The sequence below is a fragment of the Aulostomus chinensis genome, chromosome 21 (assembly GCF_037954235.1).
Source record: "Aulostomus chinensis isolate RoL2024-O1b breed Wild chromosome 21, RoL_Achi_v1.0, whole genome shotgun sequence".
In the NCBI taxonomy this organism is placed as follows: domain Eukaryota; kingdom Metazoa; phylum Chordata; class Actinopteri; order Syngnathiformes; family Aulostomidae; genus Aulostomus; species Aulostomus chinensis.
Genome location: NC_141340.1, coordinates 25,170,858 through 25,185,857, shown reverse-complemented (window position 1 = coordinate 25,185,857; position 15,000 = coordinate 25,170,858). Strand labels below are relative to the sequence as shown.

The 15,000-nt window shown below is 47.1% G+C and overlaps 1 protein-coding gene across 2 annotated transcripts in view; it reads left to right on the top strand.

Moving 5' to 3' along the window:
• rsu1 (Ras suppressor protein 1) overlaps positions 1-15,000 on the top strand; it is a 32,930-nt gene that overhangs the window by 17,283 nt on the left and 647 nt on the right. For both annotated transcript variants that reach the window (XM_086192274.1, XM_086192273.1), the window contains 5 exons: positions 517-635; positions 2,053-2,135; positions 2,940-3,054; positions 3,874-4,006; positions 14,198-15,000. The exon at positions 14,198-15,000 is cut by the window's right edge and continues 647 nt beyond it. In XM_086192274.1, the coding sequence (XP_086048400.1) occupies positions 517-635; positions 2,053-2,135; positions 2,940-3,054; positions 3,874-4,006; positions 14,198-14,300 (553 nt within the window). In that variant the 3' untranslated portion in view covers positions 14,301-15,000. The remainder of the gene's footprint in view (positions 1-516; positions 636-2,052; positions 2,136-2,939; positions 3,055-3,873; positions 4,007-14,197) is intronic.

The following is a 15,000-nucleotide window of genomic DNA, read 5'->3' as shown; positions in this document are numbered from 1 at the left end:
TCAAAATGCAGTAATTAAACACATCACTTAAATTAAAATTTATTTCATAATCTTTTCAGGGGTAAAATATTTGTTTTTTAATCTGTGCGTGTTCAAGTGTAGAAACAGGAAATGCTCCTCTCTATGTGCGACAGCTGTTTGTGATGGAGTGTAACAGCCTGACCAGCCGTCACCTGCAGAGAAGCACTGTTGAGACAGCTGGCTCCTGCCCTGCTCCCTCAAGTTAAACGAAATCATCATTTAAGTTTGGATGTAATTTCCATTGCTATTATTTATTCTTCTATTCATTTGTTCTCTGCTGATTTACTGGACACCAACATCAAGAAATGTGGTTGAAGGAAATGTTCTCTTGTTCTGAAAAATGACCTGAATTTGAATTGAAAGCAAGAAAACAGAGATCAATTGTATGTTTTCATTATAGTGTGTGTGTGTGTGTGTGTGTGTGTGTGTGTGTGTGTGTGTGTGTGTGTGTGTGTGCGCGCGCGTGCCTGTGTGCGTGTGCGCGCGCACGTGCAGGATGAACCGTCTGAGCACCCTTCCCCGAGGATTTGGATCATTGCCAGCTCTGGAAGTGTTGGACCTCACCTACAACAACCTGAACCAGAACTCTCTGCCAGGAAACTTCTTCTACCTCAGTGAGGACACACACACACACACACACACACACACACACACACACTCAGGTGACATCTGCGTGTATTTCACATCAGAACACATTGGCCTGGTTTGTCTTAGACATTTCTCAGGTGGTCACACTGAGGTGAAACCAGCAACATTCCGTAGCTTCCCTGCGTGAAGTTGGTGGAGTTCCAGCTTCTTCCACCACCAGGGGTCACACTTGCCTCAGCAGCCACTCCTGAGAGGAGCACAAAGGGGCTGAGAGAGAGTGATGAACCGTCACCAAACTAAGTATGAAGAAGAAGTCAACTCGCGTCTTTCCTCAGCTTCAAATCCCAAATGTTGCCACGCTGGTGCACTCTTCATGTCCTGTAGCACCTTCAAGCCTGCACTGCCAGGGTGAGAGGTCACGAGGACGAGCGTCAACTCTTGGCATTTAGTCTCACCAACTCCGTGACGCAGAGCTCAATGTCGCATCTCATCAGAAATAAAAACTATTTAGTCAACACCCTGGTAGGGCAGCGTGCCAGTCACACGCCTCGACGACACATCGATGTTTTCTGCTTCCTCACGTATGCAGGAGGACTTCATGACGTGGGGATTAATAGGAGTGGTAAATGTTATGAAGCACAAGATTCACGATACTGAAATGAATCAGCATGGTTGTGTCATTATCCATGTTCTAACAGAAAACCAAGTGAAATACTCATGGTGTGATGTGTTCTTAAAGATGTCCTCTTAAATCTCTACACCACCAAGTGCGTGCTGGGATATCGCAGCAGTGCCACAGCACTTAATGTACCGCGGTACTTTGATTTATACCCAGACTGCACCTCCTTAACCAAACTATAGTACAATTAGCTTGTGTCTGGCTAGCGTAGCCGGTGTGCAGGCGGGACGCCAGATGAGGGATCCAATGTATGACATCATCCATTAGTAACCCTGGCATGTCTCAGGTGAGTAGTGTGAGTTGTTCTCGAACGTACCTTAAATCACGGAGGAGATCAGAGGTGGTCCGGCGTTGCTCAGCCCCTCCTCCAGAGCTGCCTGGAGTTCACCTGTTCCAGCACCAGCAATGAGCCTTCATCAACCCCTGTGGTCGTGTTCCACCAGTACCACGGCCTGGTTACCTCCACCTGGTGCTTCTCAAACATCTGAAAGTTAGAGAGAGAAAAGACATCTCCAAGCACTGCTTCAACAAATATGGCTGTTTTGGAGTATTTCCCCCCAAAGAGCAGCCAGCGAGTCTTTTCAGCGTGTGAGTCAAAGCGGTGGTGCTGTCTGTGTTGGAGTAAGTCCTCATTAAACAGCTCTGCATGGATTGATCGTGTCCAGTTTGGGAGGCAGGATTATTAATTAGCTCTGACTGTTGTTATTGATCGGATCGCCACCGTTTCACACACACTCACACTAACACACATGCTGATTTTGCAGCCACGCTTCGGGCTCTCTACCTGAGCGACAACGACTTCGAGATCCTGCCTGTTGACATCGGGAAGCTGACCAAGCTGCAGATAGTAAGTTAACACATGACACGACAAGCCCAGTGACCTGGTCAGTCGTTGGGTGGCGTGGAGGCTGAGGGAGGAGCTTGTTGTTTTCCCTGGTGGTGTCTTCTGGTGGTACTTTCACACAGATACTTCATTTACTCTGGTTCAACTCAGGTGATGCATGTTTCCTACTTGGAAGAGTTTGTTTTCATTAAAAAAAAAGCACACCATTGAACAATCCTCAACAAGCACAAATGAAGAGGAAAGAGCGAGAGAGAGTTGGTCGGTTGATTGGCCAGATGTGCCAGGGGCGGAGCCAGAAAGTAAATACAGGAAGTAGGTACTGTGACAAGACAAGTTATAGAGTATTCATCTGCATCCTTCTACCAGGCACATTATAAAAATAGTTACTTTGTGCTACGGAACCGTTTAATTTCCCGGTCTGAGAGGGAATGTCATGAACACTGTGTTGTCACAGAGCAACAGAAAACTGCAGTAACGAGCCTGAACCAATATGTACTCCACTCCAAGATCTTTTAACGCGTAACAGGGCAACTGATCGTGTGTGTAAACTGTGAAACTTCATGTGTGAAAACAGAGCATACATGAAGTTTTCTGCCTGTTAACAGCACGTGTGAGGAAGTAAAGTCTCACTGTGATTCTGAATGTGTCACAACAACAAACTCAACCGCTGAAGTTTTCGTTACTAAAACCAGCACGGCGTCACGAGACTCAATGAAACATGATAAACGAAAAACAGCTTTTAGAACTAAAACATAATAATTGTTTATTAAGACAAAGGTTAAGATCGTGTGTTTTTCTCCTTCCCAGTTGAGTCTGAGGGACAATGATCTGGTTTCACTGCCTAAAGAGATCGGAGAGTTGGCTCAGCTCAAAGAGCTCCACATCCAGGGCAACCGGCTGACTGTGCTGCCCCCTGAGCTGGGTACACACACACAAACACACTCACACACACACACACACACACACAAACACACACACACACACACGTGTAATGTGTGTGTAATGCACACATAACACACATGTATCACACTCAAAGACAAGGCAGCTAGTCTAACTACACACTCCTGTAACACGTAGTGTTTTTTGTTATAATAAGGAATCATTATCTATTGCTTGTGACAGCCAACTAAGTGAATGTCCTCTTCTTGTGAACAGCTGATGTTTTTTTGTTTGATCTGGAACTTTCAGTAGCAGTGATGTCGAGGACCAATAGGAGCTCAGTGTTTCCCCACCGTGTTTCCTTTGATCTCCACATGGTAGTTTTATGTCAGAGGTCTCTGTCTTGCTCCCTCCGACACACTCCAGGATGTCAGCATGACTGCCAGAAGGTCTTTTGTGGGTCCATTCAGTTTTTGAAATCAGATTACACGCTCCCCCACTCCTCTGGTCCTGGTACCAGGAGCAGAACCTCAACATTAGCTGCAGACATGTTTTGCAGTATTTGTGTATTTATGACACAACTGTCATTATTGACCCCCCCGCCCCCCCGACCACGAGGATTGACTGAGTACAAATTGATACCTACACTGGTCGAAGAAGAATAATAAACACAAAGGCTATCAATAACTTATAGAGATGTATTGATAAATGAAGCTTCAGAAACACTCTGCCCCTGCAGCTCGTCCCTGTGCAGACGTTTATATTAACCCTATGCTACACTACATTAATCACGTGTGTGTGTGTGTGTGTGTGTGTGTGTGTGTGTGTCTGTGTGTGTGTCTGTGTGTGTGTCTGTGTGTAGGTAATTTGGATCTGACTGGTCCTAAGCAGGTGTTCAAAGCGGAGAATAATCCCTGGGTCACGCCCATTGCAGACCAGTTCCAACTGGGTGTCTCCCATGTTTTCGAATACGTTCGCTCAGAGACTTACAAGTAGTAAGTACATCTCTCACTCTGTCTCACACTCTTGCTGTCTTACACACACACACGCACACACACTGTGATATAAACTGAAGGAGTGCTGCTTGCTTCCTCTGCGGATCATGTTGAGATGTTGTGAGGGTGTTTGTGACGATGGCTGTCTGACTCCGCCCTTCCGGGAGTCGGCGCTGAGGGGGGTCATGACCTGCACCTCGCCGGCATCTGCCCTCAAACTGCAGCTCCAGAGTCTGTTTGGTGTTCATCCGCTGGACTCTAACAACTCCCCGGAGCTCAGCCGCGTGTGTCCGGCATCTACCCACCAGACGACTCGCTCTGATGTGCAGCGTCTGACATGACGTTTCACGCGTGTGCTAGGAGGTGTTCGCCATGGCCTCGGAAGTGAGAGCGTGAGACGTCTTGGGGGGGGGGGGGGCCTTCAGGTTTGACTGGGAGGCAGGAGGCTGCTATGAATTCCGTGTTCAAGGCAGGAGGACAGGCTGTAAATCCTCTGTGCGAAGGCTTCGGGAGCTCCGCTGAGGCGGCTCTGGAACTGATCCTCCCTATGTGAGTGTGTGTGTGTGTGTGTGTGTGTGTGTGTGATCACACACACACACACACACACACACACACGTCTCAGCCTCCCTGTATGGGTTCTGAATACTTGTGCAAAAACAACAAACAGCTACACAACTGCTGCTAAAATCAGTTTAGACAAAGCAATATTTTCAGTGCATCAATCACAATCACGCATACTGCCAAGTACTTCTATTTTTTTGGCAAAAGTATCTTTATTGATTTTTTCTAAAAAAAAAGTTGGAAAACAAAACACGGGAACAAGCGCACGCAGACCAGCTCATGATGGCGAGAAGAAACAGAGTAGGACTGAATAAGACACTGTTGGCTTCTCCCTCCATCCAGCCAGCAAAGAGACGCCGCATCAACAAAATGGAGTAAAACGAGTGGAAAAGAAAACAGCAACCAAGTACAGGGTAGTCATGTTTCACATAATACTTGTAGTACTGAAGATGATATCATGGGTTGGTTTATACTACATGAGGGTATCCTGAAAGGTGTCGTACATGAGTAGCAGCAGATGCCTGAAGACTGACAATGTGTAAGAGTAGAATATTCGCTCTCGCAGTAAAAATCAAAGTACCGAGTACTTTTTAATACCAAAGAGTTAAATGTGCTGGAATCCTTGTTAAGTTGACAGGAGCATGTAGCATTGCTCTGAAGCAATGTGCCAGTCAGTTTGATCCTCCTGACAGCACACACAAACACACACACACACACACACACACACACACACACACACACACACACACACACACACTACTGGTCTCTGAGAGATACCGTATAAACAGACTGGCAGAGTGAGAAAGAGAGAACGATTAGAGAGCATCTGAATATGTGAAACACACACACACACACACACACACACACACACTAGCGGCCTGTCAGTAGACAGGTGTTACAGCTTCATTCTCTGCATCTTCACAGCTTCGTTCACACCTGACTAAATGTCCTTCACCTCAGAACTGTGTCAACACACACACACACACACACACACACACACATCTGTCTACATTGCTACTTCATTAAGTGAACAGAATCTCTAGTGGTGATGAAATTGTGCTTCTCCCTTTTTTCTTGAAAAACCGAATGGATCTGCTGGGCTCATAACAAGCTGCTGCTTGTGTTCCGTGGTGGTTCTGGTGAACCCAGCCAAATGATCTCACTTATTGATGGGTTTTGCAGTTTGCTGACAAAAGCCTTAAATCTGGTGTGCACAAATCTGCACTGGAGTACTACATGTGAACCAGGAGGACCTGGGAACAGATCTCAGATCAGATCCCCAGCAGGCTCAAGCTTCAGCCATGACAGCTATGAGTATCGAGCCGCTACAGGAGCACCTGCTGCTGTAACAAGACAAGTACCTGATCAGAAGTATACGTCCAATTGTGTGTTTGAATGTCAACAAACACAGTTAGTGATTAACTTCATAGTGTTTGGGAAGTGTTTGATGTTCGAAGTGACATCAAGTCAGAGAATTCTGAGTTCGGCATTGTTTAATTTTGCTCATCTTTGGGCTCGTTTGTCCCGAGCAGGAACGTCAGGGCTTATCAGGACCCGAACCCTCCTGAAACTCCTCCAGGCTGGAGGAGACTCATGTGGTATTTCCACCATGAGCGGAAATTCTGGTAATTCTGTTTAGGTTTGGAGGGAGACCTGACCACTGATCCAGTTCTTCTGAACCTGCTCTACGGCTGAATTATCTGGTCGGTCCCTGCAGCAGGAGCTGCTGCTGCGTTCTCTGATAAATCTGCAGTCAGAAACTGAGAAAGTGTTAAGTGTTTACAGCCTCAATGAAAGAAGTGAAAATGCTTATAATCGGCCAACTTTATTTCCCCCCGCGGTCTCATCAGGAAGCTAGCCGGCTGTAACCGAGCTCCGCTAAAGTTGAGAGTGCTGCTGCCTTGTTACCAATACGGCTGAAAATAGTGGAGTTTTACAGTTAGAATCTCAGCAACTTCAAGAAACTCCAGCAGTTAACAAAGGGGAGCGTTCTAGAACCTTCCAGCACCGTTCTGCCATTCACATCATCCTGACGGAAAGATGCTAACGTGTTGCGTTGCTGGGAGCCGTTTCTGCTCGTCTGGCCCCAGTAGTTCTGCTCTCTCGTATCTGCACACTGAAACCTCACAGACGGCTGCAGAGGACCCCTCAGTGAGTACTGGGTGTAGTACGACTGCTTTACTCTGGTGTACTGCTCCCTTTGAGAGATGGTGTAAAAAAAATGGTCTGCTTCCCAGACGGTATGTAGCACTACGTAGTACTATGGTATTAGTACTGATTGATTTAACATCAGCTCTTTACTTTCGCTGCCACTAATTAACGTATCCTTCCACCTGTGTGTAAGCAGGTACAGGTAATACATCTGGGCACGCAGGACAGGTGTAGAGCTGGACCACAGCATGATATTACTCTCTGGTATCCGTCTTCCGCCCCACAAGCCCAGTCCCTCAGCTGGTCTTGTGTATAACCACCCACCTGGTATACATCCACCCACCTGGTATATAACCTGGGTGGTTATATACCAGGTGGGTGGTTATATACCAGGTGGGTGGTTATATACCATAAATACCAGGTGGGTGGATGTATACCAGGTGGGTGGTTATATACCAGGTGGGTGGATGTATACCAGGTGGGTGGTTATATACCAGGTGGGTGGATGTATACCAGGTGGGTGGTTATATACCAGGTGGGTGGATGTATACCAGGTGGGTGGTTATATACCATATATACCAGGTGGGTGGATGTATACCAGGTGGGTGGTTATATACCATATATACCAGGTGGGTGGTTATATACCAGGTGGGTGGTTATATACCAGGTGGGTGGTTATATACCATATATACCAGGTGGGTGGTTATATACCATATATACCAGGTGGGTGGATGTATACCAGGTGGGTGGTTATATACCATATATACCAGGTGGGTGGTTATATACCATATATACCAGGTGGGTGGTTATATACCAGGTGGGTGGTTATATACCATATATACCAGGTGGGTGGTTATATACCATATATACCAGGTGGGTGGATGTATACCAGGTGGGTGGTTATATACCAGGTGGGTGGATGTATACCAGGTGGGTGGTTATATACCAGGTGGGTGGATGTATACCAGGTGGGTGGTTATATACCAGGTGGGTGGATGTATACCAGGTGGGTGGTTATATACCAGGTGGGTGGATGTATACCAGGTGGGTGGTTATATACCATATATACCAGGTGGGTGGATGTATACCAGGTGGGTGGTTATATACCATATATACCAGGTGGGTGGTTATATACCATATATACCAGGTGGGTGGTTATATACCAGGTGGGTGGTTATATACCATATATACCAGGTGGGTGGTTATATACCATATATACCAGGTGGGTGGTTATATACCATATATACCAGGTGGGTGGTTATATACCATATATACCAGGTGGGTGGTTATATACCAGCAGTTACAGAACCTGCACCTCTAAGCAGGTGGTGTAAGAGAAACCCAGTGAACACTCACTGAATGCTCTTTAGATGTGAGCAAAGTCTCTTCAACATCTGGTCCAGGTCCAGGTCCTGGTCCAGGTCCATTCCACGAGTCTGTGTTAGCTAAATCATACTGCATATCAGACAAAAACTGTAAGCACATTTTTTCTCCTGGCAATGAGTTTCTGTGGGATTGTCCTTCCTGGTGGGCGTCGTGTTGGTGAATGTAGCCAGAAGTGCGGGGTGATGACATGCAGGGTGGAGAGGAAAAGGACGATGAAAATATCAGGACTTTTTCATAACATTAATGAACGTTTTTAACAACTTAAATCATGATGGTTCATGGAGGACATGTTGGAGTTCAGGTCTGATGGGGTAGAAATGCCCCGGAGTGCCTGACCCAGAACCCTGGAGCCCAGTGGAGACGAGTTTCGTCCGTCAGTCTGTCTAACCTTCACTCTGCTTCAGGTGCATTTAATGAACTTTCTCATGAGGTGTCACGTTGGTATTGTGTCTCCGGTTGCCTCACTCAAACATGCGAGTGATGTCACTCGTATGTTTGTGAGTAGGCAGCACATGGCGTGGCCTCTGGTGACGGAACATTGATCTGATTCTTTGAATGGACATTGAATTTTCAAATGAAAATCAATATTATTTGGAAAATTGATGGGCAGGTGATGGACCCTTCCATGTGTGGGTTGAGCAGAGACAGGTCTCAGGAGTACCAGGTTCTGTGGTCATTCTGTGCTCTACGATCTCGGCGGGTCTATGAGATACAGGCCCATCGATCTGTCACATCAGCTGGTCCCAGGACAGCGTGTTTGGCGGGTCGGCTTAAACTCTGGTGAGCGTGCTGGTGTCTGGTCATGGGCCCAGCAAAGGAGAGGAAGCACAGGTCATGTGACTAACAAGCGTGGAGGGTCTGTGGTTCTCATTTCCATGTATGTATATAATAGCACACACGGATACACAAGTCCCTCAGAGTCCTGGTGGGAGGCAGCAAGTGTGCTCGCTAATGATGAGGGCAGACAGCTTCGCCACCGCCGCCTAAAAACCACAACTGTTTGTCATGAATCTTAATTAGGGTCTTTCCACTGCTTCCCCCCCATCTCCCAGCTCCTGCCCTTATCTCCTCCGCTCCTTCCTCTCTGCCCAGCTAATGTGTCTCTGCCTGGAAAGGAAGCTACCACTAAATTGCTTGGCAGCTCTGGTGAAGACGAAGTGGCTGTGAGGAGGAGGCCCCATTAGATCGATGGCCTTTGGCCTCCCTGAGCATTTATCACACTCACACATGCAGAGTTTTGACTTCTTACATGCACAAAGGGGTAAAATAAAAGCTGTTACCAATTTTCATTTAACTTGCGCACACACACACACACACACTCGCACGCACACACACACACACACACACACACACACACACACACACACACACACACACACACACACACACACTGCTATGATTAATTAAGCCGTGTGGAATAGCAGAGATCCATAAAGACATAATCAGGAATCTGAATCCATTCACTTCTCATCCTTTGCATTTAATTGGCTCTAACAACACACACACACATACACACACACACACAGACACACACTCTCATACACACACACACACACACACACACACATGGACACACACGGACACACACTCTCACACACACACACACACACGAACGCACAAATACACATAAACACGAACACACACACATACACGAACACACACACACACATACACGAACACACACATGAACACACACATACACACAAACACGAACAAACACACACGAACACGTACACAAACACACATGCACTCACACACACACAAACGCGAACACAGAAACACACACACATGCACTCACACACACGAACACACGAACACACACACACACACAAACACACACACACACACCCTTGCTTACTAAAGAAATGGGAACTCTGTATTTGAACTCTGCTCCTCCTCAGATAAAAGTGCCAAGAAAGTTTTTGTTATCGCTTCCCGTGTGTGGTTGTGACATCATCGTCTCCGGGGTGATCGGTGACCGATGGGAGCTCCTGTGCACCGTTTGTCTTGCATGTCACAGATTTCCAAGTCTGAAGTACTCAGTGTCAGAACCACTCTGGTATCAGAACCACTCTGGTATTAGAACCACTCTGGTATTAGAACCACCTCAATGTCAGAACCACCTCAGTGTCAGAACCCCTTAGTATCAGAACATCCTTGGTGTCAGAATCACCCTGGTGTCAGAACCACCTCGTTATCAGAACCACCTCAGCTGTTCCCCAGAGAGTGGACCCCTCCTGCCTCGAGCAGCCAGCAGGGTCGTCCCTTGATGATGAGTGAGGGACAGGACAGGCATGTGGAGAACCCTCAGAGGTGGTGTGTTAGTGTGTGTTACTGTGTGTGTTACTGTGTTACTGTAAGTGTGTTACTGTGTTACTGTGAGTGTGTTACTGTGTTGCTGTGAGTGTGTGTTACTGTGTTATTGTGAGTGTGTTACTGTGAGTGTGTTACCGTGTGTGTTACTGTATTACTGTTACTGTATTACTGTGAGTGTGTTACTGTGAGTGTGTTACTGTGTGTGTTACTGTGTTGCTGTGAGTGTGTTACTGTGAGTGCGTGGTACTGTGTTACTGTGAGTGCGTGGTACTGTGAGTGTGTGTTACTGTGAGTATGTTACTGTGTTACTGTGAGTGTGTTACTGTGTTGCTGTGAGTGTGTGTTACTGTGAGTGTGTGTTACTGTGTGTGCTACTGTGTGAGTATGTTACTGTGTGAGTGTTACTGTGTTACTGTGTGAGTGTGTTACTGTGTGAGTGTTACTGTGTTACTGTGAGTGTGTGTGTGTTACTGTGAGTGTGTGTTACTGTGTGTGTTACTGTGTGTGTTACTGTGTGAGTGTGTGTTACTGTGAGTGTGTGTATGTGTTACTTTGAGTGTGTTTGTGTGTTACTGTGTGTGTTACTGTGTGTGTTACTGTGTGAGTGTGTGTTACTGTGAGTGTGTGTATGTGTTACTGTGAGTGTGTTTGTGTGTTACTGAGTGTGTATGTGTTACTGTGAGTGTTTGTGTGTTATCGTGAGTGTGTGTTACTGTGTGTGCTACGGTGTGAGTGTGTGTTACTGTGTGAGTATGTTACTGTGTGAGTGTGTTACTGTGTTACTGTGAGTGTGTTACTGTGAGTGTGTGTTACTGTGTGTGTAACTGTGTGAGTGTGTGTTACTGTGAGTGTGTATGTGTTACTTTGAGTGTGTTTGTGTGTTACTGTGTGTGTGTGTTACTGTGAGAGTGTGTGTGTGTGTGTGTGTGTGTGTGTGTGTGTGTGTGTGTGTGTGTGTGTGTGTGTGTGTTACTGTGTCCAGCCCTGGGGGACTGCTGCTCCGTATCTTATATTAATTAGGCTGCAACCTTCTCCCTCCTCACATCGATTAATATTTTCCTTTATGACACCCTGACTGATCATTCTTGTCCTCCGCTTCGCTCCGTCTCTCCTCCACTCATCCATCAACGTCGGGGACCTGCATTATGCTAACGCTAGCTCCTTCTGACAGGCAGCTGCAGCTCTGGCCACTTATCGACAAAATTAATAATCTTGAATTTCTCAGAAGGAGCTGAGACCATCAGTCACCTCGGTCCTGAAGGTTTCAGTCCGTTAGCAGAGAACGGACGCTGCTTCTCTTCAATGATTGATCAGACACTTTGTGTATTGATTGTTTATCTCTCTTTTTTTTAAACATAATTGTGTGCCGACATGAAGTGTTTCTGTCTCTGTGAACTTTGACCCTTGAATCTTCTCACTTTATCTGCGAATCGAAGAGGAACTCTGAGCTGAGAAGAAGAGGAAGAGGAATTGGTGCATGTGATTGGTGCATTGGGGCGCTGGTCCGGGACCAGCTGGTTCTCTCCTGCACCATCTTGTGTCCTCAGTCTTGGGTTGACAATCTGATCGTAGATCAGTTTTGGTTCTTCAGATAGTACTGATGCACAGTGAATGGACAAGACACTGAGGACAGCAGTGAAGTTCCTCAGGTCCCCACCCAGTCCTACGACCTTCAGTATCGTGACCTTTGACCACCCGTAATCTTTCACGTTGTCATGGACATTGAGGCAAACTCCCTTCAGTCTCCCTGAGACACTCCGGTCCAGGCAGGAGCCAGTTTGACCTTTAACTTCTGCAACAGCAGGAACTCAGTTTGATGTTGAGGCTTTGAACTCCACAGTCAGAGGGTTTCTCTGTCATGAGGAGTCATGAGGTCATAACCTTTTGTATGTCAGTAAAACGAATGCACGTTCCAGTTCCTGCACCAGAGAACCCTCCTCAGTGTGGCCAGCATGAGGCGCTGCACCTGCGTCTACATACCTGACTTCACCTGGTGGTCGCAGGCGTGCAGCACACAGAGACGCTTGAGAGCCAATCTGAGCAGTCGACTGGTTTTCTCAGTTTGATGGGAGTGTTTCTCTCTCTCTCTCCCCTCTTTTTCCTTTTTTCCCCTCTTTCTATCCTTCTCTCCCTCTCTTTATCTATTGGTCTCTCTCCCTCCCTCTTTCCATATCCTTCTCTCTCTCTCTCTTCCTCCTCTCTTTTCCTCTCTCTATCCATCCCTCTCTCCCTCCCTCAGTGACAGGATGTATGATAGAGGACTCAGACTCTAGGGCTGTTGTAGTTGGGGGGGGGGGGGGGGGGGGAGACTGGTAGAGTCTGTCAGTGCTGACAGACTCTACCAGTCTCCTAAGACCCGATAGTTCCCAGACACGAGCTGGACCCGGCCCCTGTCCCGGCCCGGCCCCTGTCGCAGTATGTCCTCTGGGACCAGCAGAGGGAAGGGATGAGAGGGTGGGCATCTCCCAGTAGGAGGAGCTGGTGCTGTGATTGACAGGAGAGCAGCAAACGGTGTCTCATTGGCCGGCGCTCTGACCGCCGGCGGCGGCTGGAGCCTGTGAGGAGCTGCAGATATTAGTGGATTTGTCAGAATTTCATCTCCAGTTGACATGATGGTTGCAGAGAGACGGCGGCAAGACGCTTCAATCACTAACTGATGGTACACACACACACACACACTCACACTCACACACTCTCACACACACACTCACAGACACACAAACACACTCACACACACACACACACACACACACACACACACACACACACACACACTCCCTACCAGGGTGTGTGTGTGTGTTTGTGTGTGTGTGAGACGAAAGTGTCTGTAACATCATGTACAGGAAGTGATGTGTGCTTTTGACCTGAGGCACAAGCATTCGGCTGCTGGGATTCCTGTCATTGTTGGTGGGTTTGTTTGTTTTCCCCACCTCAGCAGCACTCAGAGCCGCGCGTTCGATTCCTTCAGTCCGTCACAGGACTGCTGACAATGTCCTCTGATTGAAGGAGTCATTCAACAATAACGATCTGAAACCTTTGACTCTGATGCGTAAACAAAACCAAAACCATTCATACTGGAAACTCAAATTTCTATGCTGATGTTTGATCATATGATGCTGCGTCTGTCCCTTTAAATGGGACACATGGGGGGGTTCATGTAGCAGATGGCGTCAGACGCTAACTGGGTCTTGAAGTGCTGATGTCACGCTGTGCTTTTAGCCAATCACTGAGCTGCAAAGCTGTAAATTAACAAAATATAAAACAAATGTATTTTTAAATCTCTGGTTGACATCCGCCATGTTACTCATGCGTACCTTAGGCATGAGTAACATTAGCTAACAAGCTAATGTTACTCATGCGTACCATACGCATGAGTAACATTAGCTTGTTAGCTAACCAGTCTGCAGGCCCCGATGGCTCCTTCAGGAGTTCTGAGGCTCCTGGTTTGCACTTAGCAGTGAGTTCGCCAGCTGCCTGTTAGCCTTGCTAGCATACTGATGTTGTGGCGAGGACTTTGACCGACTGTGTGAACATCTGGTGCTTCGGGTACAGTTTCCTTCCCCGCCGCTGCGCCCTGGTCCAGCTGTGGCGCTGTAGAGTCATGTGATCATCTCAGAGGGTTCTCAGCACCTTCTTCTTGTCGTTTATTCATTTCAAGGTTAAGTGATCAGGGACAATGCACATTAATAAAGGTTTTTTTTTTCTCTTGAAATATGTAAACATAAAACAGAGGGTGAACCTGAAACGCGTGTCATGTTTTTCTCTCGTCATTTTCAGTCTGTATGGCCGACACATGCAGGCCAACCCAGAACCTCCAAAGAAGAGCAACGACAAGAGCAAGAAGATCAGCCGCAAACCTCTGGCTGCCAAGAACAAGTGACGGGACGCCAGACGCTGACCGCCGGTCACAATCACTGCATGTGCCTTTAACCCTTCCTTGTTTTTGAAAAACCATTTGTTTTGTATGGAAATGTATTAATTATTAATAGAGATGCACCGATGGATGGGCTGGATTCCACGTTGTGGTGCTGTGACGGCGGGCTGGCCGGGCTAGGGACGTTCTGTTCCGTCTGCTCTGGTACCAGTGGTGAGCCTTGAAGTTCTAAATAACCGTTGAGGAACAACAGACTTCAACAACGTGCTGAACTTTCAGTTTCAACATCCGACTCCATTTTTCCTGGAAGGTTTGTAACCTGAGGATTATGATGTCATAATAACTAGAGATCATATGAGGTAAATGGCGCCTCCATCGACCAGCAGGTTGCTGCGCTTCATCTTCAGGTGGATTTTATTGATGCGATCTTCATTTAAAAAAGTGGAGTTCTGCTGTCAGTTGACTTCATGATAGTCAGGCGGACCTGGACTCCGGCCTGGAACCCGTCGGTGCATCTCTGTCCTCATGCTGTGTCCTGTCACTCGTCACTGTGCGCGAGGCGGACAAAGATGTCTTTTTTTCTACTTTTCCTTCTGTGTTTTGAGTCGTGGTGCTAAAACGTTACACACATGGCCGAGAGGTCTGGAACGTGTTTGCTAACCACTGGGAGAACGTTGGAGAACCTCAGGTGAGATAATTACAACAG